Raw genomic sequence first — 23951 nt, 5'->3', positions numbered from 1 at the left:
ATGTTGTAAGGCCCAGATGTTACTAAATTTGATTTTTACCATCTCAAAAGCTGTCAGTTGCCTGCCGCTGCTCACAGCTTGATTTCTCTGTATGACCACGCTGGGTGGCTTGTAAACCTGAATGCAAGCCCTGAGTTTCTTATAAGGAAGATTGCTTCGACGCCTGGTATTAGACCAGTCCTTAATGAGGCATCCGTTCCCTCCTCAGCTCTGTTACGGATATTCCCTGTGACCCTGGCCAAGTCATTTTCTCTCTCTTTGTCTCTGCTCCCCGTTCAGAAAATGGGCATCACTGCACTCCTGAAGCTCACGTGGAATTGCGGCGATGAACTCCTCCTGCTTGCTTTGCCTTTCCCTCATCCCTTTTGTCTGCACAGTTGTCAGCTGGGATAAAGCGCCACCGAATCAGAGTAGCCATGGTCAGTGCAAAGCTCCCGCTCCAAGGGGCTGGCCCGGCCGCTCGCCATATCCTAATAACGTTGACGGCAGAGAGTCGGCTTTATTACTGTTTTCATAGCCGTTTTGTGTGCTTTGAGGAGCTTCTTATGGTACCTGTGAATAGCCAACAGAGAAGTTTCCAAGGCAGGGTGCCCAGGGGTACAGAGTGGTTATTTCAGGACAAAGAGATAAAATGGCTTCCTTTGAGGGGGCTTGCTCCACCGGGTCGTTAGCAGAAAATGCGGGACCTTGGAAGTACCAGAAGGAGAGGGAGGGAGGCAAGGAAATCGCTCCATTTGTGAAACCCATCTCCGGTTTTCATCCCCGTAGTCCATCCTCTTTCTCTCACCCTCCCCACTTTCATTCTGTGACAATAACGAAGTGAAGGAATGTAAGGTAAAGGCATCCTTAAGGCTGTCATTGTTGCCAAGAAATGCTAATAGCACTTTTTCTCTCACGTACCTGCTCCTGAACGCTAATGTCATTTAATTATTGTGATGTTGCAAATGAAGGTGCCCACACACAAATTCAATATGGATGTAATTATTAGTGGTGGAATGCCAATTAAGCACTCACCGAAAGCAAGTGGTGTATTTTTGATTTGTCATCTGATTTATTATCATTTACCGCACACACCTCAGACAGACAGCACTGCCTGAGTCAGGAATAGAGAACCAGCCCTTTGCATGTAAAGCTTGCTCTCAAATCTATGCCTCACAAGAAAACAACAACCGGCATAAAACAGTTGTTTTTAAAGTACAACAAGGAGTGTAGTTTTGAGGCATTCTCTATCTCAGGTGAGGAACACAAGGGAAGTATGATTTTTGGTAGGCAGATGCACATCTCCAAAAAAAAGCAACAGAATACAATACCATTCACATACGTAACATATGTCAAAAAGCCTTCGGTGAAAATCCAAATTATGCAGGGAAGAAAATCCAGCTTGCAACCAGTTTAAGTGTGTTGGCCAAGTCAGCTGAGAGGATCTGCAGGCTTGGGCTTCAGCAGCTAGGGGCGCATTGTCTGCCTACCAGCTAATTACAGGGGTTTCCAATTTTGGGGTATCTACCTCCTACCATTGCATTTTTCAGTTCTAGTCAGTCAGTGTTGCCTTTCGGGGCGAGGAGCACGACGCTGGTGGAGCATCCCACCCTGTTGTGCGGCATGGGCACATTTATAATGTTCTCCTGCTCTCCCGACCCGTGAAGAGTCCTTCTTGAAATACGGTGCACTGCTCACCATGCAAGCAGCTCATTATCCCAGGCATTTCAAGACTAATTTATAGGACATTTGGTTAATTTGCATAAGCCAGCCAGTACACAGAAGATGTCTCCACAATAAAGTAATATGCCAAAATCAGGATTTATGTGAAAACATGAATACTCGGGGGGGGTGGGGAGGGGGGGGCATTTCTAAGATCTCTAAACGAATACCTCTGATAAAAAGTCACAGAATCTGCCTCTCCACCTACTGTATGTGAAGCTCCCATATAATTTTCTGCTTTGAATCTTGCTCGTCTTTTTATTAAGTAAGATGGGTTTTGATCCTTAAAACAGCCTTGAAATATGAATACTTGGCGCTGTTGGCTTTGTCTGAAAAGGAAACAAAATCCCCCAAACTGAATCCAAATCGAGGGCTGCCACGTTCAGCTATCACTGCGAGGAGCCTCACGCGTCCGCTGCTCTGATTATTACCTTGACACCAGAAACAGGAGGGCCTGTAATCCTTGAAACAGCTGACATCTGAAGCGCTGATTCTTCCTGTGCTTTGAGTTAGTCGGTCCTTGATCTCCATGCCTGGCATGCAAGCCCAGCTTTCACTGAAACCTGACCTCGTGGTCCCTTCTTCTGCAGCCCTGTTTGTCTTCTGCCGCTCAGAAATGTGCAGCTTCTGTCCTCAGGACTCTGAATTAGAGCTGCATGGGTCAAAGGAGCAAACGGGAGAGTTGTCATTATTGGATCCAATGCCTGCCCTTGATTTAGGTGTCCTTGCTGGTTTGTTGGTTGGGGTTTTTTGTTGTTTTTTTTTTTTTTTTTAAAATAACAATTACAAAATAAGAACATTGCAAGAAGGTTTTTAAGCAAACCTTTCCCCTGCAAGGTGACACTGGCTTTCCGTGATCTCTAATGCATGAATGCGTCACCTACAGGTACAGATGGTTTTGCTCCCTTGCTTGCAAAGCCAGCCCGGGATTTGAAAGTCAAGTTGGTTTCTTTCTTCTCTCCCTAATATGTCTTCTGCCATTATGAGGCCTCTGAAGAGCACGTTAAGTCCATATTCACCCCTGTGCAATCTAATTAAATTCCAGAATAACTGTGCAGGTGTAACTGAGATCCCAGTTTGAAGGCAGCTTTGCTCCACTTATTATAATTGAAGGAACTGTTTGGCCAGCAGCATTTCTATTAGTAGTAATGCTGTTTGAAAAGGAAATAACTTAGGTGGACTTTTGGACTGAATTTGTAGGAATGCCAGCTAGAATTGCATAAGTGAGTGCGTGTATATATATCTGCTTACTTGTAAATAGAAGCTAACTTGAGCTGGAAATCACATGTACAATAAACATGTAATCCTGATGCCATCGCTACAAATTCATTTCCCAGGGCAGAGCTTCGGTTTCAAGAGCTCGTTCCAGTGCTTTATTGTTTCGAAGGTTTGAACAGTGTTGGTTGTTCGCTTTGGTGCATCACGTGTAGTTCCAGTTGGGTGAAACCTGCTGGGTATTTAACGGCTTGTTCAGCTTGAACCAGAAGTTATTCTGTTTTATCTGTTATTCTAGCTTTTGAGATTAGTATTTTCAATTGCAGCAATTTGTGGGGGATTTTAATCAAACTGTACTAGAGCCTCCACGGAACTGACAGCATTAGCTTGAACATAATGAGTATGTTCAATAGGAACAATACATGCAGTTTTTTGGTTTACTCTCTTCCAACTTGAATCACTTTTTGCTATTCTAAGATGTTAGAAGCACATTTTTTTCCTCTGGGGATTTACAGTTTCTCTTAGTGTTTTGATTACTTGTGAATAATTTGATAGAAAACCCCTTACACATGTGCCTATGATGTACAGCATCTAGCTTGGATTTGGTTTTTGACTGATCCCTCAGAGTTGAAGTTACTGTATACAACAAAAAACATTTGTAATGCTGTCAGACAGGAAAAATCTCTCTTCTATAACTTGACTCAAATTTGTTATGTGTATAGCTCCATGAAGTTCAATAGATGTAAATACAGATTAATTATTTAAAAAGTAATAGGAAGGAATGAGCTTCCAAACATGTAGTGTTTAATTATTTAAAACCTATAATGGAATTTCAACCCTCACGCATACCTCAGATCGGTCGTTGTTCTTGGACAAGCGCCTGAGGTTAACTGGCATGTCCCTGCCTCCCAGTCATCTCCCCTCCTATATCACAGGGTGATAAATGTGCCCGGTAGATGTGAAGAACAGTCAATATTCTCAGTCATGTTTACTAGTACATATGGTATACTTAACTCTGTCTTCCTTTCCACGTCTGTACCTAGACGTGGAGGAACAAATCCTAAAGTCTGGGCTTGGCCAAAGCCCCTTGTGTTTGCTGGTCCCACAGAGTGGAAAGAGCCCCACAGTAATGTTGCACTTTGGTCATTTGATGGTGGTGGTTCAAGGCTCCTGCTGTGTGTGATTGATTGATCGTACTGGATGTTGTACACACATGTAGGACAACCTGATTCCCATTTCAAAAAACCCATGCTCTAAGTAGGCTAGCCAGACGAGGGGAAGCCTTCTCCCCATTTTAGAAGGAGGATCAAAGATACAGACTGAAAATGAAGAACATACAAGCCTCCCAGCTTTAGAGACCTGCCTGAGCTTGCTCTCCCTTCACTCCCTCTGCAGTGGATGGGGAGAGTTCTGCTGAGACCAGTTCAGAGCCTCAGTTAGGTTCCTGCCGTGATCCACTCTCCTGAGATGCCCACCTTTGTCCACAGACCTGAGCTGGGCAATCAAAGTAAATACCTAAAATTGAGCTGTCTGGATTATTTCACTGCCTACCCTTCACCTTGTCCAAAGTTACCCAGGAATTCTGTGTCTGTGAGGAACAGCTAATGCCAATCTGACAAGTCCCATCTCAGCACCCCAGCTACATAACCTTCCTTCTTTTACTGCTGTAAGTCACTGAATGAGGAGCACTTGACTCAGGGTGGGCGTTAAAATAAATCTAAAGAAAATCCCTTAAAAGAAAAGCAAGCACCTCAGTTATATTGAACAAATACACAGTTAAGAGTCTTTGTATGTGATGACTACTAGTCTTCATTTGCCAGCCAGATCTCAGCTGATTCCGTGAGGAATATTTCCAGCAGTGCTCTACTCTGTGAAATTGTTGTCAGAAGGAGTTTTGTGAAAAGGAAAGGAAAAGGGCTAGAGAAAGCAAGGCAGAGTTTGTCCTCTTTGAGGAGGAGTCTAAAGAGCTTAGCACTCTTGAGAGCCTTGCTTGCGATACGCTTGCAGGGTGACAAAAGAGCCTTGCTTGCGATACGCTGATTTCTTTTGTCCTGGTGTGCAACTTCCACATAGCTGCTTCGTCGCGCATGTCATGCAATGAGAAAATCATCTGCATGATCTTGTAAGTACGAAAGGGTTTGCCATGATGCATTTACATAATAAAATCATACGTACAGGCAAGGAATGAGTGCCATCTACAGTAACACAATGCATTACTAAAGGATCCTCTGTAATTGTGTTCTTTGCCGAATAGCGTGTCTGATGCCTTCTGCTGTAATGTACCCTCCTTGGTGAGAAATTAATACTTTGTGCCAAATTCAACTCTCAGTTACATGGTTCAAATTGAAAAAACAACACTGGCTTCAGTGGGGTTATCCCAGATTCATCCTGGGGTTACTAAGAATAGATTTGATTTATGTAAATACCCGGGTGTCAGGTACGCTCCAGTGCTAAATGCTTTCTAAACAGAGGGATAAGTAAGACCTTTTCATTTGAATAGGAAAGACCTAGTGGGACTTTTTTTTCCCTACATCCGTACCCTACTTACAAAGAGGTAGGTGTAAATCACCAAGGAAGAAGGTGCATTTCCACTCCTTGAGCACCACCAAATGTTTTGGGCCTGACAAAGGCATCATAGCAGGCAGCGGGGTATGTGAAGGGCCTCCCTCAAGCATCAGTCACAAGTAAAGCTGGTTGCTGCCCACCACCCTTACAGCCGGCGGGTCCTGTCGGAGGACGCCACGCCTGGCTTCATGGCAGGAGTGTTCTTAGTAAAACAAGACAGGCATTAGTAGAAGAAGACAAGGAAGTTTTCACACACATTAGTTCACCATATGTTTGGCTCTAGGCTGAAGTTTCAGACCTTTATAACTCCTCATTTATTATTTTTAAGGCTAAAATCCTGGAAAACAGTGGTTTAAGATAGCTAAGGACCATAATAGTCATGGTGAATCCTACCTACCAGGTAGGATTTTTTTCTTTTTTTCTTTTTTTCTTTTTTTCTTTTTTTCTTTTTTTCTTTTTTTCTTTTTTTTTTTCTTTTTTCTTTTTTCTCTTTTTTCTTAATTCTTTTTTCTTTCTTTTTTCTTTTTTCTTTCTTCTTTTTTTCTTCTTTCTTCTCTTCTATTTTTCCCTCTCCTCTCCTCTCCTCTCCTCTCCTCTCCTCTCCTCTCCTCTCCTCTCCTCTCCTCTCCTCTCCTCTCCTCTCCTCTCCTCTCCTCTCCTCTCCTCTCCTCTCCTCTCCTCTCCTCTCCTCTCCTCTCCTCTCCTCTCCTCTCCTCTCCTCTCCTTCCCTCACTATTTGGAGGATATGCAGACTGTTGCATTCCCCGTCTCTTCTTTTCCCTGGCCCTTGTTTCAGTCTTACGTTACCTACTTATCTTGGGAGTGCCCAAGGTTGAGCCTGACGGTTGCTCAGGAGAAGCCTCTCTCCACTGGTGGTTTTGTGCTAATAGAAGAGGGAAGGGGAGCTGGGTCTCTACCAACGGGCTCGGGGTTTCCGCCAGGACCACTGCCTCACAGCAAGAGAAACTAGAGGGGCGCTGAATGCTTCCTCTGTGTGCAGCTGAGCAATTTCCCTTGCTTGGCTTTGTCTTCTCCAGCCCCCAACTCTAGAGGAAATGGGAAAAATGAATTCCACTCTCCATGCCCAATCTGCAAGAGATGTGACACGTCTCAGTCCTGGGCTGAAACCGATGTGACACACTTTTCCTTGATCCAAGCAGATTTTGGATCTGGCCCAGAGTTGTTCTAATCAAATGTGGTTCCCAGAGAGAGGGCTGCTCTTTAAACGGAACATATTCTGGGACGCGGGGTGGTGCGTACCATTACCAGCGGCGAAACCAGCAATTCTCAAAGTGTGAATCACACGCAGTCAAATCTGGAACAGTTTTGACTCCCTTCAAAGTTCTATAGACTAAAACCCAGCAACGCTCCTCTTGGAAAGTTTTGATTTTTTTTCATCCGTTTTTACTAACGGTCAAGTCAATCTTTCCCTAGTCAAGTCAGTCTTTCCCTAACATTATTTTTCCAAGTAAGCAGCTGATGCAGTCCCTCAAGGATTTTATGTGTATGGGAAAGGTGCAGGAATGTGGGCAGGGGGGGTCTGCCCCAGGTAGACTGTGAGACCCGGCCAGTTCTGCTGCAGCCCACGCTATGGCCAGGTATACGCTAGAGCTCATAACATAATGGGTCCTGGCATGTAAATATTATTACATGATAAAGATTACATTTAATAATAAAGGCTGAAGATCCCTGACCTATATAGATAGGTGGAAAACCCCGTATTTTGTTTTATATATATATATATATGTTCCAAGCACCCAGAGACTTCTATTCTGTAAGCTTCTGGCTTGTACTAGCATAAATCAGAAGAAACAACATAAAAATCTGTGAGAGTTATGCCACTGTAAAATTGCATAGGTGAGAGGCAGAATTGGACTTAGAACCCTTCATTACAGGTAAATAAAGATTTCTCAAGGTTTCAGACTGCATTCCTACTTGCTATTCTATGGACTAATGATATCTCAAATCTGGATTACAGTAACATTCTCTAGACCCAGTAATATTGCATTTAAGTATGAGTGATTTAATGGCTGTTCGCTGGTGATTTTGGTCCAGGTGAAGTGGTGTTGGCCTCCAGCAATGCCTTAGGCTAAAAGCATCATGTGTTAGCAAAAAAACATTAACCTGCCCCTCAAACCTCCTTGTTATTACATTTATAGTCCTGTCAACCAACTTGCGAGCCTCTGGAAGCATAATGGAGGGGGTTTTATTGTTATTTTTATATTCTCTTGAATATTAAAGAGAAAATATATTGGAGAAAAAATACATATAAGATATTACTAGATATAAACTCTAGACAGAGGAGCCACATGGGTTATTTTCCATCTCACAATGTTACTTTGCTATATGACCAGAATAAAGTTTTGTTCAGAAAAAAAGGGTGAACATGTTTATTCAGGTACTGAATAAAAAAGTGAATTAATTAGAGAATATAAATCTTCATTTGGCTTCTGAAGTTACCTGCAGACTTGATAGCGTGAGATTGTCACGGGTGAAGATTTCTCATTTGGAGAGATCTTGGTAACTCAATAAGTGAGATACTATTTGAGGCTAGTAAAGTGCCCCTTTCCTCTTTTACTTTTAAGTTTTCCTGTGCTTAACAGCATCCGTAATTCTCAAAAGAATTTGATAGGAACATTTATAGTGTTAATTGCTCTCAATTTCCCTTTCTTTTCCTGATTGCTGGGGCTGGATGCAGGGAGTGCTGCACACAGGCTCTCTTTTCTCAGTGCACCGGTTGACAGCTGCTCTGCAGAAGGAACCTTCTGTGGCTGATGTTTAGTCCTGTTCTCCTGAGGAGCAGGGTCTCTGCAGCCCCTGCATAGGAGCGAGGAGCTCCTGGCATGGCAGCTGTGCTGGCCCTCTCCTTTGTCCCCTGAAGAGGGGCTGGCAGTGGTTCTCAGCCTGGGCGCTGGGGAGTCCCCGCAGCTTGGGCACCCCTGGGATGGAGAAGCTGCTCTGCTGCCTGCTGTAGCTGAGCATGTGAAAATGTAAACTGTGCAGAAGGTTCTCCAAGGACACGGAGGTAAATGTCCCCATGAGGAAAGAAATGCATTTCCACTCTCTGAGGGAGAGGGAAGAGGGGGATTTCTGAGTTTGACCTTCCCCTGCTACCCCAAAAAGATGGCAGGTATTGGACAACAATGGGCTACGAAGATGATTAGGGGACTAGAACATCTTTTAGGAGGAAAGGCTGAGGGATTTGGGTCTTTTTAGTCTGGAAAAAAGATGACTGAGGGAGGATCTTATCAATACTTATAAATAGTTAAAGGGTGGGTGTCAGGAGGATGGGGTCAGGCTCTTTTCAGTGATGCCCAGTGACAGGACAAGAGGTAACAGGCACAAACTTGAGCATAGGAAGGATGGAAGGAGGAACTTTGTTACTTTGAGGATGGCAGAGTGATGGAACAGGCTGCCCAGAGAGGTGGTGGAGTCTCCGTCTCTGGAGACATTCAGAACCCTCCTGGACGCGTTCCTGTGCAACCTGCTCTGGGTGACCCTGCTCTGGCAGGGGGGGTTGGACTAGATGATCTCCAGAGGTCCCTTCCAACCCCTATCATTCTGTGATTCTGTGACACTGTGAGGAAGTACTTCTAAGCCCCAGAAATGTTTTTCCAGCTGCTAGCTTTGTTTTCTTTCTTTTGGCTTCCTGAATATTCAAAACCGACAGTTCTTGTCCTGTTCTCAAGGTGTTTATGATACTTCTCACTGCCAATACTTTGCACGACTTTAGTAGAAGCAGTTTGAGGAGTTACATTCGTGTTATCTTTATGAAGAAGCGAAGCTCTCACTGTGGCACTAACAGTTTAAGGATCATAAAGCAAAACCTCCTGTTGTGGAAAGGCACGTACTGTAGTTCATTGAGATTCCCAGCTTCATCTACTTGCTGTAGTTCTTGCTTCTGGCTGCTCAGCTTTTCCCAGATCATATCCAGACCAAGAGAATTTGAGAATGCACATCATGGGAAGTCTTGGCCTGGAAATCAAGTGTCTGACCTCAAGGTGACCAATGCCCGCATAACCTGAATCAAACTGCTTGCCTGACCAGCAAATATGTCTGTGGCACTGGTCTGCCAAGCTGGCTTCTCCCACTGCCACCCACGAGCTAAGGGCCATGAGGAGCATGATGCAGACACTCAGTTGACTCCACAGATCCCTACCTTCAAATTAGGCTCACCAGGAAGGAGGCTACAGACACAGTTGAACGGTCTCCTGTCAGACCAGGTTAAGTCTGGAAGAGGAATTGCCTCTTGGCCTTTTTGTGTGGGCACACCACCGTGCAAATGTTGGGCTACTGCTTGCAGATCTGCGGCAGCCATCTGATGAGCTTGTGGCTTGACAGGAGTTGGAGAGTTGAGCTTGGGACTCGATGGCTTGAGACGGTGTTTGCTCTGCCCCACAGTCTCTGGCGTGACATAGTTATGCTCGAAGGCCCATGGACTCACAGTGGGATGAGGTTTCTTGGGGCCTACATTACTCTTGGAAAGGGCATTACCCTTGGAAAGGCTTAGGGGATCTTCAGGCATTCCTGCAATGTGAGTCTTGGTGAGACAGGTTGTCTGTCCTGCTGAGGGCATGTAAACCCCCCAGCTCGCTCTCCCTCTTTTGCCCTCTTTCCATCTTCTGCATCATCTTAATTTTATTTAGGCCTTCTGTCATGGCTGGAGTGGTGGCCTTAGCCAGTACTGAAAGAGCAGCACGGATGTGCCCTGTAATCAGCTCTCGTATGGTACATGTGTAAAAAACCCACATTGAGGATTTTAAGGTTTAAATGCTGTTATTGTCCCATTCTGTGTTATTTCAGCCAGGAAGGTTTCTGGGGAGAAGAACTTCCCTCTTGGCAAGCCCCACCTCACACTACATTCATTTTCCCTGAAGTTTCGCCCACCGTATTGTGGGCTTCACCAGTGGTTTCAGATCCAAAGTTCCTCCTGTGGTTTCAAAGCCTCAGACTGAAGTTGAAAACACGGAGCTCAGCTGTTTATATACAAAATCAAATATGTAGCCACCCTAACGGAACAAGACCCAACCTGGATTTCCACCGGGCATTAGCATAACTTATATTCGTTGCTTTTGGCTGGGAACGTTAAAAAGCCCCACAACACAAAAGGAACGCAATGGCTTTGAAAAGACTATGTTTTAAATACCACAGATGACAACTGCAATGATTCAAAAAATGAAATCAATTTATCATTAGCCATTAATTACCAAATAGCTCTATTTTCTCCTTATGCTTCATGTAGCTTAGATTTTTGCATAATTAGGATGAAAAATGGAGACAGAGTGGGTCCTGCATTTAAATGACATAAAGTCAGTATTCGCTCCTCAGAAAACTGTGGTAAATTTTCAGGAGGACAAGAAGTTTAGGAGGGTTACGTCAGGGAAAGGAAAAGCAAGTAAGCAGGCAAGCTTTTGTCTCTTTTAAACAGAGAGAAACTCATCACAGGACAGTTTTAAGTTGTAGGCAACTCCAGTGTTCTGTTTTGTCAACTGTTTTTGCACAAAGCTTTGTTTTCCTTCACACCTAGCATCGCTACGAGCTATACTGTAACCACATTCACAGTGTGTTAGAGCCTGCCTCGGGGTTCCTTCGCAGCAGGTTTCAGCTGGAATAATTTTTTTTGTTTGTTTTGGTTTTTTTTCTTCTTATAATAATCACTCCATTCAAGTGGAACAATCATTATAAAAAATTACCACTACCCATCTTGGGCAGAAAAATCCTGGAACAATAAATATGCTGGATGTCTTGCAATAAGCACATTGAAAATGGTGACTGAGGCTGGATAACTGCTTAGAGCCACGCTTTGGGTTATGCCTGTTACTAGTGTTGGTTGACATCTGGTAGTGAAAGAGCATCAATCCCCAATCATGGCAGCTGAGGCAGGGTCTTGGTTACAGTCGTCTTGAAAGTAGATGCTGTGAACTGCCCTCCCGCTTTGGGGACAGTCTGCATCCCCGCCAGGGACCCCCGGACCAAAGCCCCCCACCCCACAGGGCCAGCATGCAGTGGCTGCCGTGCTGGGTATGCAGACCCCCGTCCCTCCCAAGAAGAGGCCCGAACAGATTCAGGGTGGGCGTTTTGGGGGAGGATTTGGTAGGGAGATCCGGGACACTTTGGTGAACGACGGCGGGTTGGGCAGCTTCTGGCAAGGCTGTGTCCACTCCATCTTTTGACGCAGAGTGCTGGCAGCTGCATACCTTTTGTGATAACTCAACTAGTTGGGAAGAAACCACAACAGCATTAAGATAAGCAAAAAAGCCTTTAAATTATGAATTTCAGTTCCCTTATGCTGATTATCACTAACGTCTCAAAGGACCTTGTCATTTGTCATTGTCTCTTGGTGGGACATATTCCCCTCCTCTTTCTCAGTCCGACCCCATGCATCTGAGCGGAGCATGGCCGTGTCCTTCTGCAGATCTTCCCAATTGGCTCAGCTTTCCCAATCAGCACGGCAGGGTGCCTCCCTTGCCCTTCTTAATGTTCATCTTTTTTCTGAGTCAGAAAATGCTAAAAGGGAACTCCAGTTCCTTGGAACAATCTTTATGTCAAAGAAATGGCTGCGTGTTTGTGTGCTAACAGCTGAGCGGCGCCTTCCCAACCTGGCAGGGCCTTTGCTTTCCCAGGGGCAGCTACGCGGGGGGATCCCCAGGAAGTGAGCAGGGCAGGGGGTGAAGAGTTAGTTACAGACCTCCAAGTTTCTGTTTGCAAGAGGGGTTGGTCTGACCCAGAGCCCCACTGGGGCCATGGTTTCTCTGTGCTCACAAGCATTGAATATGTTAACACTTGAAGTACAGCTTTTGCCCCAAAATTTCTCTGTTCTTGGTCATGAAACAGACTGTGGAGATGAGGATATGTCTGTGAGGGGATTTGTTTAGAAATTGCCATTACCTTTTAGGTGACCCACTCCAAAGAGGAGCCTTGGTGGTGGATAAATGGAGGAAAGAAGGGAGGGAGCAGGCAACTACATTGCCCAACGAGCTGGGGGAGCTGGTGAGGACAGCTGAGAAAGGTTTCACACTCCTTTGCCATTTAAAGATAGGCACATAGTCCTTCAGGACAAGAAGTTGTAGGTTTCTTTCCTTCTGATACACTGAATTTTCCCCTGCTGTTCTGCTGGGAGTGCTACACAGCCTTGTGAGGGGGCCCGGGTGGCAAGGGGCCTTGGTGTCCATGCCGTGATGGCCGGTGGGTGAACTGCAAAGGGTCTGACTGAGCTGTGTGTAAGAGCACTAGTTGTGACTCATTTGGCTGTTTACTAGAAACCTCTGTTATGTGCATTTCAAGCCACTTCCTAATTTCTAGATTGCTGTCGCGTCCAATGTTTGGCAGGCTTCAAAAAACTTGAGCCTTTGCTGAAAAACATATGGCTGGTGTGTCAGGTTCTCGCTTGGCTTCAAGGCAGGAGCCTGTGCAGGGGGAGGGGGATTGTCTCCTCGCCTTGTGGCTTTTGGGATGGGTTGGGAGCCTCTGCCTTCACGCCTCACACATCCTGAGGGGGTGGCAGGGTTGGAAACTGCAGGGAAGGGCCTGGGACACAGTCTGGGATAAAAGAAAAGGCAACCAGGCCAGAATGGGATATAGGAAATGTGCAGTGGCGTCGGTGAAGCCAGAACATGCCTAAGTGTGCATGAAGAGACAGCAGTTGGATACCACAGTGGGAAAAGGGAGTAGAAACTACTCAGCAAAGTTGAATGCATGGATTTTATGCCAGGGAGCAAGGCTTTGATAGTCTTCAGTCCCATGTTTCGGCATCTTTTTTTCAGCCTCTCCTCATCTAAGGAGAGGCTGAGGGAACTGGGCACGTTTAGTTTGGAGAAGAGGAGGCTGAGGGGAGACCTCATTGCCCTCTACAACTACCTGAAAGGAGGTTGTAGAGAGATGGGTGTTGGCCTCTTTTCCCAGGTGAATAATGACAGGACCAGAGGAAATGGTCTGAAGCTGCGGCAGGGGAGGTTTAGATTAGATATTAGGAAGAATTACTTTACTGAGAGAGTGGTCAGGCACGGGAACAGCCTGCCCAGGGTGGTGGGGCGGTGGTTGAGTCACCATCCCTAGAGGTGTTTAAGAAACATCTAGATGTGGCACTTCAGGGCATGCTCTGAAGGGCAGAGGTGGTAGGGGTTTTTGTGTGTGTGTATGGTTGGACTCAATGATCTCAAAGGTCCTTTCCAACCATGAAGATTCAATGATTATTCTATGATTCTGTGATCTTTGTTAAGAGCCTGGTCCTCAGGATGTGATGCAGCCCTCCCTTGTGCAATGTGTCCCACACCAGCGTTCTCCTGAGCAAGGAGAACGTTAGTCACCCTCTGGTTCTGAAGAAGCTGAAAAGGGACTGTCTTTACCCTAGTGACCCCTTTCTGTCCTCTCGCTAAGCTTTACCAGGGAGCTGATACTAGTCCAAAGTGCTGTGTATAAGGCACAGGCTCTCGTTCATCGCAGCGGTGGTGTTTGCACGTTATGCGTTCCTGCTTTCTCTCACGCTGATGTAAATATGTCCACAGACAGATTTTAGCAAATGTATTTCTTAATGAAGTAGTGTCTGGTACGAGATTGTAATTCAGAGGTTAGTGGTGGACTGCACTAATGGATGAACTTTGTGCCTGCATTTGACAGCCGATTAAAGTATTAATTACCCTGTGCCTAAAGTCTGAGCGTGGCCCTTTTAAGCGCAGCAGGATGCCTGTGTTGTGCCTGTGGGGCAACCTTGTGGCCACGTCTGGATTCTGCTTTGGACGTTTCTATCAAAATAAAGATATGGATGCCAATGGGAATGGCTCTTTCCCCCCTCTTTGTATTAGAGAAATCTGAGCGTTACAGGATCCCTCGGTCCTGGCTTCCTCGGTGTTCCCGTATCGGGTGCGAGTAGTGTTTCTGCTGATGCGGTGTCTTCTGAGTCGTCTCCTGGTGTAGATTGCTGTGTGTTTCACAGGAAAGCGGATGAATGATATCAAGTCATTGAGCTTATAAGTAGCACACTGGCAACCCGCCACTAAAATATAAATACATTAAACGTACTGAAGGAAATGTTCATTCTGTTGTTTAGCGTTGGACATGCCCCAGTTAGGTAAATTTAATCTTCTCGAGGGTTGTTGCGTTACAGCTGAATGAGATAGGCAGTTATCTTATTACTGATCATTCTGTCATTCAGGGTTTGTGTTCTGGTATTCGCGGTGTGGCGTGTGCTTGCCCCAGAGCGTTTCGAGGAGTATTTTCCAAGGGAGATGAAGGTGCATAGGGATCTGTTAGCACCTTGCAAGGTCAGACCCTTTATCTCAGAAATGTTCACGCTCCTTGTCAGTCACACCACTACCGGTCCCACCTCCTTTTTGGGTAGGAACGTACAAAATGGTCACTTTGCCTGTGTTTGGTAGGAAATGTCTGAAACGCAGCCTCGCGGCATTTATTTTCTTCCCGTGTATTCCTTTTGCTAACTTGTGCTGTGGGATTTTCTGCTGCAGTTCCTTCCAAAACCCCTGTCTGTGCCTCTGCTCCTGTTGAGGTCAGGGGCAAGGCTCCTGTCAACTCCCGGCTGAGCGGAGGCCAGCGTTGAGCATCGGACCCAAAGCCGATTGATTGCATTAAAGAGGAGTCTCTCCATTGTTTTCCACGGGTGCTGGGTCAGACCCTCCCGACGTGACCCCGCAGCATTAACTCTCGTGCCTAATCCCGATGAAAGCTGGGGACCTACTCCTGTGCGTAAGCACTACCAAATCCATCGCGCAGCGCTAACAAGCACTCTGACACGGTTTAGCTCTTCCCTTGGTTGTACGGTGAAGGGAAAGGATGAGGCAGGAAAAGGGAAGCAGAAGGAATAAATGAACGGAGAGATTTTGAGCTGGTTATGAAGAATGGTGATGTTCTGGACGCAACGCAAGTACTTAAAAAAATAAGACATTGGCTGTGTGTTTTACAGATAAGAAAATGTTATTTTATTGAACGGAAAGATATATATGTTTCACCTATCACATCTGAACTAATCAGTGTAGGCTTTTAGAATAAGTCTGTAATTACTCTGAGCACGTCATTAGTTAGATGTAAAATGAATGATATTGCTCCGTTTTATTACCTCTAGTGATATAGCCATTTGTATCATAAATTCATTGACCTCATCTTAAATGATCAATCCTGTAAGACAGACTTGATTCATTAATTCTTAAGTGACATTTTTTCTCCTCCAGTAATTTCCTCCTCATCTTAGGGACTGTTTTTCTACCTTTTAGTATGGTATTGTAAGGTGTCATATTACCTGCGTATGACATGCAGGTTTTATACTTTTATCTTAAATAAGCAGCATAGACTGATTGCTTAGATAGATAGGTCGGTAGATGGATAGAAAGAAAGAAAGAAAGAAGGAAAGAAAGAAGGAAAGAAAGAAAGAAGGAGAGAAAGAAAGAAGGAAAGAAGGAAAGAAGGAAGGAAGGAAGGAAGGAAGGAAGGAAGGAAGGAAGGAAGGAAGGAAGGAAGGAAGGAAGGAAGGAAGGAAAGAAAGAAAGAAAGAAAGAAAGAAAGAAAGAAAGAAAGAAAGAAAGAAAGAAAGAAAGAAAGAAAGAAAAAGAAAGAAAGAAAGAAAGAAAGAAAGAAAGAAAGAAAGAAAGAAAGAAAGAAAGAAAGAAAGAAAGAAAGAAAGAAAGAAAGAAAGAAAGAGATGAAACACATGGCTGTAGTAGATAGACATTTCTCACTGACGTGAACTTCAACACTTTGAGATGTTGCATAAAATCAATGAGACAATTATTAGATATTTGGTCCATCCAGGATGTTCAGAGGAACAGAATCGCTGCCTTTAATTTCTGTGGCTTTAATTAATTTTAGTGATAAAATATACGGAACGGTTTGTAATTAATATGTGAGTGAGGCAGGCAGACTTCAGAGTTTCTTGTACCTCAGTGAATTATTGAAAACAGGAGAAATCAGTAGAGAATTTCTAAGCAGGATTTCTAAATCTTTTACCGAGGAAAATATTTGTTTAGCTAGGGGTGACATAGGAGCCCACTTGAGATAAACAAATCAATACAGCAATAAAACACTGAATTATTTCAGTGAATTTTTCAACTGATGACTAATAAAATTAAACTATTAGAAATTATTAGAAAAGGTTCCACAACTTTTTGGGGGTCTTTATTTTTCTTTCAGTCACTTTAATTAAAGTCACTGAGGGGTCTCTTCCTAGAAAGATAAGGAGGCTGAGTTTACTCTCTCGTATTTCTCAGATGCTTCTTTGGCAGCAGGCTTACAAGCTGGTCTGCTTCCTTTGCCCCAAAGGACGGGCAAGCCTTAGCTGCACCATCCCAGGACTAAATCGGGGAAGCAGCTGCATCTGGAGTCCTGCCCCATCCTTTACAGCAGCCACCTCCAGGATCGGTCCCCTCCTCGTCTTTCCCCTGCAAGCAGACACTGTTTCGGTGGGTGATGGGCCAGGGTGGGCTTCATCCTTCCCCGAGCCTTCCTCAGGAGCCAGCTGAGAGCTCCTGGTACCTCTTTGTGCATCCCTTGGGGTACATGTGGAGACCCCCTGCCTCTTTGCACAGCCCTTGGGGCAAGAGCATACCCTGCAAGTGGCAGAAGGAGCACAGTGGTTTACATCCTGGTTCCATACAAGCAAAAAGGTAGCATTTTGTGGCTACAGCAGTGAGCTCTGGATCAAAAATGACTTTAAGGTGAATTGAGCAGCTTTAGTCAGTTAAATAGTAGCTTATTAACTCACGGTATAGACTCACAAATTCCCCTTTTGTCTGCTTGGAAAACAGTGGCAAGTCAGAAAATTTCAGGAGGCCAGTTATAAGGTGTTTCCATCAGATCACCCTGTGTTGACTCGCCAGGTGGGTGGCCAAACCCCTACCCATGCCAAATACCCGAGATGGTTCAGTGCCCACTGCTGCGTGTTTGCACTATTTGCGGCGAGGGGTTGCCCAGCTCCGGTGCTGTCTGCCATGGCCACTGACTGAGCTCTCCTGCGGGGAGCAGAGGGAGAGATGATGCCTGGTAAAAGCCGGGGGCCCATGGAAGTGGGTGTGCCCCCACGTTGCCTCCTTCCATGTGCTTCTGCTTCCCAGCTGCCCTGCACCTTGGGGGGGATGCATTTGCCATAGCAGTGGAGGCATTTATCTCGACTCTTCTGTGTGTTCAACAGACTTTTTGTCCATGTTTTTTTTGGAGTGATACATCGTCAGCGTGCGTTCAATGCAGAGCTGGCCCTGTTTGCAATGCACCAGGAAATTTTCTTCCTTGCATGGGACATCGTGCTTGGAAATATGCCCGTCCTAATGCCACATGCGTCGAGCAGCACCAGCACCCTCTGCTTTATCTCACGTGGCGTTGTGTCCGTGTGCCCAAGCTAAAAATCTGGGCCCTGCATTCCCAAACTTCAGGGTGACTTAATAGTTGCTGCTTCTCAAGTAATTATTTAGTTTGATTTAAAAGTTGGGGTGAAAACTTCGTGGCAGAGGGAGGGAGTGTGTGTGTGTGAGTGTGTGAATGGGGTGGGGAGGCAGGAGAGGGAGGCAAATAGCAACCCGCCTAGATAACCAAAAGGTTGCAGAGCTAAAATAAACAGGCTAATAGCCATAGCATAGAGGGGGTGTGGGTATGTATATGTGTGTATATATGTATTAAAGATATATTACTGAAAACTCAAAAATGTCACCACTGTTTATATTAAAGGAAAGCTGAGAGTTAAATGAGATGGGTAATCAGATGCCCGACATATGTTGTTTGGAATTGTTTATATGGCCAATAGTTATTAAAATTAATTATCCTTTTAATACAGTCTTTTCACAATCATATTCTTTTTTTTTTCTCTTTTTTTTTTTTTTTGCACAAAAGATATAGTCATTTCAAAACAACCTAATACAGACTATTCAGGAAAGGCAGAACAAACAATACCGGGATGTATTCTGACACGGTCATAGGCTCAACATGCTGATAGAAAGCACCAAAAATCTCTGTCAACGGAGTATTTTGAGAACTAATGTAAATGACAAAAATGGGTTTTTTGTGTGTGTAAAATTCTGTCAAAAAAGTAAGGCACTGAAAAATCTGACATCTGTTTATCTGTTTATAGCTATGGCAAGATTACTCATATTAATTCTTGTTTAAAATGCCATATGAAGGAAAGGCATTTGTGCAAACAAGAGTCATATTTGAATTGTAGATCATGTCTTCACCATCTGTGAGAGCTGTTGGTGTTGCAAAATTAATGTGTTAATGAAATCACAATAATTTCTCTGAAGTAATGGATTCTGAAGCCTAGAATGACTATTTTTTGAACTTTGATGTCTAGTGGTTTACAACTGGGAAAACCTTTCACAGCTTAATTAGTTCTGCAGCCTTACTTTAAAAAAAAATGGCTATGCCTCCGCCACACCAATAGCAACACAGAAATGGATTAAATGGAAAGCAGAGAAACAAAACAAAAATGATCCTGCAACGCTTACTTTTTGCCATAGTGTTTGAAAAGTTGCTAAATAGGCCCTTGCTTGCCAAGAAGTTTTACTCAGCGACTCGTACACAAGAGCGGGCAAGCAGCTCAGAAAATAATTCCAGCTTGCCGAAATATCACAAAATTGGGACTATTCGAACCTCACACAAATGTCCCGACCATTTCCAAGTTTCTCCTTGGAATGAAGGGCAAAGGGTGAATGATGCTTTTTGCTTCATGATGCCATTTCAAAATACCACACCCTTTCCAACGTACTCCTTGGTACTCTTAATAGAATACAAAATGTTGCAGTGTGCTGTAGTTTAGCAGAAATTATTTGCATTCATTTCCAGCAACTTTCTGAGTCCTTTTCCAGTTATCATACTCCTTGTGTAGCGTGGCACCTCAGATGGTACAGGTGTGCTTAGGTTACCCCTGAAAAGTAATCACAGCCATGCTCATATGGATTTTGTATACTTACATATACTTACATACAAGAGTTTATGCCAGTTGAGGATTCTTCTCTGTGGTATGGGTTTAAGATATATATATAAAATGTACTGTATAACGTAGAATTGAGGTCATGGGAGCCAAAAAAGGGAGTGGCATTCAATTCACCAATATTTTGGAGCAAAAAAAGCATAGTTTTCACAAACGTAACTTTTTTTTTTTTTGTGCTAGAAAAACAATGTGAATATTTAGAAAGCAACTAAAAAATTACTTTTGAAATAACACTATGAAGAGAAGATTGCTTTTCTTACCTGATTTGATTTTATTACTGTGTTGTAGGTATGTGACTGGTGTAAGCACATAAGACACACAAAAGAGTATCTGGATTTTGGGGACGGGGAAAGAAGGCTTCAGTTCTGCAGTGCAAAATGTCTCAATCAGTACAAAATGGACATTTTCTACAAAGAGACACAGGCCAATCTTCCAGCTGGACTGTGCAGTACATTACATCCTCCAGTCGAAAATAAAGCAGAAGGCACTGGGGTGCAGCTGCTGACTCCAGATTCTTGGAATATACCGCTAGCAGATGCTCGGAGAAAAGCCCCATCCCCAGCGTCTGCAGCTGGCCAAATTCAAGGTCCTGGACCATCAGCGTCTACCACTGCCTCTCCGTCTGACACTGCCAACTGCTCTGTCACTAAAATCCCCACACCAGTTCCCAAACCTATTCCCATCAGTGAGAATCCAAATATTCCACCAGTTTCTGTCCAGCCACCTGCTAGCATTGTGCCTCCAATTGGTGTCCCACCTCGCAGTCCTCCCATGGTGATGACAAACCGTGGGCCAGTTCCTCTGCCCATATTCATGGAACAGCAAATTATGCAGCAAATCCGTCCACCATTTATTCGTGGGCCGCCTCACCATGCCTCAAATCCTAACAGCCCTCTCTCAAATCCAATGATCCCTGGAATCGGTCCCCCACCAGGTGGTCCCAGAAATATGGGTCCCACCTCCAGCCCCATGCACAGACCGATGCTTTCCCCTCATATCCATCCCCCCACAACACCTACCATGCCTGGGAATCCTCCAGGCTTGTTGCCGCCTCCCCCTCCTGGAGCTCCTTTGCCCAGTCTTCCCTTTCCCCCTGTCAGCATGATGCCAAATGGTCCTATGCCTATGCCACAGATGATGAACTTTGGATTGCCATCCCTTGCCCCGCTGGTGCCACCCCCAACTCTACTAGTGCCATATCCCGTCATTGTCCCTTTGCCTGTCCCCATCCCCATTCCCATCCCCATTCCTCACATCAATGACTCCAAACCCCCCAATGGCTTCTCCAGCAACGGCGAAAGCTTCATTCCAAGTACCTCCAGCGAGACGCCTGGGGCAAAGCCAACCAATAGCTCTTCATCCCCTCGAGAGTCAAAGCAAGGATCGTCTAAATCCTCTGACTCCTCACCGAGCTGCTCAGGCCAGTCCCTAAATCAAGCTCAAGTGCTTCAGGAGCACAGTAAAAATGAAGTTGTTGACTTGACTGTCAGACCTAGTAGTCCAGTGAACAGTAAATTTGGTTTCCCCAGTGTGCTGCAGGGTCCGCAGGACGGTGTGATAGACCTAACAGTAGGCCACCGGTCTAGGCTGCACAATGTTATCCACAGGGCTTTACACGGCCCGGTGAAAGTTGAACGTGAACCTAACAGTGTTGTAAATTTGGCTTTTGGTAGCTCAGACAAAAGGAACTGCAGTGACTGCAGGGACAACTGCAGCCCAGTTGACTCAAAAACGTTACCGTGCAGTGACGGAGCTCACTGCTGTCCTGTCTCCTTGCCCTCCGGCACGCCGGGACTGGAAGCTGGTGCAGCGGTGTGCAACGTCATTGTGAATGGCACGAAGAGCACGGAGGGTTCCAAGAACCCGGAGCCGCCCCAGGAGCCGAAAAAGCCCCAGCCCCCAGAGGAGCTGGCGGTGAGCGAGCTGGAGTCCGTTAAGGAGAACAACTGCGCATCAAACTGCCACCTGGAGGGAGATGCTGGCAAGAAGAGCGGGGAAGAGCCCCTTGCTGGGGGAGACAAACAGGACCCAAACCTTAACAATCCAGCAGACGAGGACCATGCGTATGCTTTGCGGATGCTGCCTAAGACGGGTTGCGTGATCCAGCCTGTGCCAAAACCAGCAGAAAAGACTGCTATCGCGCCGTGCATTATCTCAACGCCAATACTCAGCACAGGGCCAGAGGATCTGGAGCCACCATTGAAAAGGAGGTGTCTCCGAATTCGAAATCAGAATAAGTAAAGGTTTGTGTAATCACTACTGCCTTCTGTGTGAGTAGAATGAGTATTTTCAGGTATGAGATCAAACCCGCGTGGACGTGGCCTTTGTGAAACAAGATACAGGTCCCGATTTATCAGCACTTTCAGAAAACTATTGGTATTTATGTTTTAACATTGTTCTTTGTGTTGTATTGCATCTGTACTTGTCAGTACTCCATCCATCAGCAGCCTCATTACACTTTTGCTCACAGAACATTTCGTGATGGTGCTGGCTGTGAAATTATTGTGTTGTGTATGTCAAAGTCAGTGGTTTTCTGCCTAGGATATGGTTTAGGTCTGGGCCATTAATCTGCTTACTTATTCCAGCTGAGTTACGCAGCAACTCAAGCCTTCATGATGATGATTGAAATTGCCCTACAGCATAGCACAGAGCAGGACGACCCAGCTGCTTCCCGCTAGCTCAAATCCAATTGACTTACCAAATGGTCATCTCCAACCATCTTACTTTGGTTTGCCTCCAGACCACACCCTGGCTTTCAGCCGGGCTGTTCTCCGGGGAGCTAACCCCCTCTCCCTGAGCTTTCCTTCCTCGGGTATTGGTGCTTAGGGACTGCCTGCTGTAGCTTGTCTCAGCAAGACCTGTGCCATGGGGCTTTACCCTCTTACCCAAGGTACCTGCTTTTGGTGCAAGTCTCCCACCTTAGTAAAGCAGCTGAGGTTTCCCCCAGCCCTGCAGTTGTTATATGTGTGTGGTTCCTGGTGGGGCTGCAAAGCAAGGCAGAGATATGGGTAAGTCCACCAACAACTGTGGCTTATCCAAGGACTATGCTCCAGAGGCAGAGCACCCCTCCACCTTCATTCCCTATTCCCAGCCTACTGAGTCCCTCTGATAAAACAGCACCTTTCTAAAACTGTTAGTTTAATGTATGTCTGTTACTTCAAACCTGCGAGCAAGAAACAAATGTAATTGCATTTGTTTAGATTCACAAGCGTGGAGAGCTTCTTTCAGGAAAAGGGAAAATGGTGGGTGTTGCAAGAAATCTGTTCAGCAGTAAAATACTGACGGTTTGCTGGATGTGGCTTGATGACATGCCAGATTTCATTACAATCCGTGGAATATTCTGTAGCCTCCAGTAAATCCCTGTCCCTGGTAGCACAAATAGGGACTGCAGCAGTGCAATACGAATATTGCCTTGAAGGGCTTGGCACCTATAATCGTAGACAGCAGCGCAGGCTGTGGAATCTGGGCCATTGCAACATCTCCCTGCTCCATCAGTGCAGGCTAATTGCACCATCAAAGATACCGAAGTATATAGTCAGGACTCCCTTTTTATTTGTTAATGCCGCGTTCCCTGTGTTGGCTGCAGTGCCGGAAACGTTGCTTCCCTTGATCACAAACAGTATTTATTTACTTTCTTCAGTGGAACAGAACCATTATTCTTCGCTCTCGGCATGTGCTGACACATTTAAAAGATACATTCCTAAGAACAGAGCACAACTATGACTTTCTTGGACTAATAACCAACATATACAATAACTCAGAAGTCAAGTGAATATTTAAAATCTTTACGCACTTCTAGGCTCCGCTAGCGGGGATCCCCCTACCCACCGTGATGGACTGTATGTCCTTCTCAGCAGCAAGATCTTTATTGCAAACCCCAGTGTGCCACCTTTGGAGCTTGAAAGATTGTCTCTTCATAAATGTACGCATGCTTTTACCTAGGGGTCACGATTTGACCTAGTGAGAAGGCCACTATTTGATTGTATCCCTTTTATTTAATTCTAGGAGAGACGTAGTTAACCCATCCTTTCACACCTTTCTCAGTCTCCCCATAGCTGTGGTTTGTTTCAAGCCAGCGCTGAGACCTGCACATCTGTGTGCTGACACTGTAGTCAAAGACAGGCTGGTTCTTAACATCTATTTATGCTTGCCCAGACCATCCAGGCTGCGGTAATGCCACCTTTCCAAGGTCCCGACCCCAAGAAGGGTTTAGCATTGTCCAGAGCCAAAGCCTTAAAACTCAGAGAGAGTTTTGGCCTCACTGAATTGTGTGGTTTTGCCTGTTGACATGATTATCCATGACATCACTTCACAGATAGTATTTGACAGAGAAAGTGGGCAAACTGAACAAGCTGCCTTGAAAAGACAAGAAGGGTGCTTTATCACTCGGTTATTGTCCTCAGCTCTTTGTATTCTCTAAATGTCAATAACTGCCACTGTGGTTATCCTCAGGAGTAACCATTTTCCCATTCACCAAGAGTTTTATATATTCCTTTGTCTCAGCGTAAGGGTTGTCTTACAGGAATGTTTTCAGGTTGCTAGGCAAGAT

General features: G+C 45.1%; 1 protein-coding gene across 2 annotated transcripts in view; it reads left to right on the top strand.

Moving 5' to 3' along the window:
- SOBP (sine oculis binding protein homolog) overlaps window positions 1-23951 on the top strand; it is a 121675-nt gene that overhangs the window by 83140 nt on the left and 14584 nt on the right. For both annotated transcript variants that reach the window (XM_063329844.1, XM_063329843.1), the window contains one exon: window positions 19691-21645. In XM_063329844.1, the coding sequence (XP_063185914.1) occupies window positions 19691-21643 (1953 nt within the window). In that variant the 3' untranslated portion in view covers window positions 21644-21645. The remainder of the gene's footprint in view (window positions 1-19690; window positions 21646-23951) is intronic.

This window comes from Chroicocephalus ridibundus, chromosome 3, assembly GCF_963924245.1.
Source record: "Chroicocephalus ridibundus chromosome 3, bChrRid1.1, whole genome shotgun sequence".
Classification (NCBI taxonomy): Eukaryota; Metazoa; Chordata; class Aves; order Charadriiformes; family Laridae; genus Chroicocephalus; species Chroicocephalus ridibundus.
Note: the sequence above shows the minus strand (reverse complement) of the source record. Positions and strands in the feature narration are given on the sequence as shown.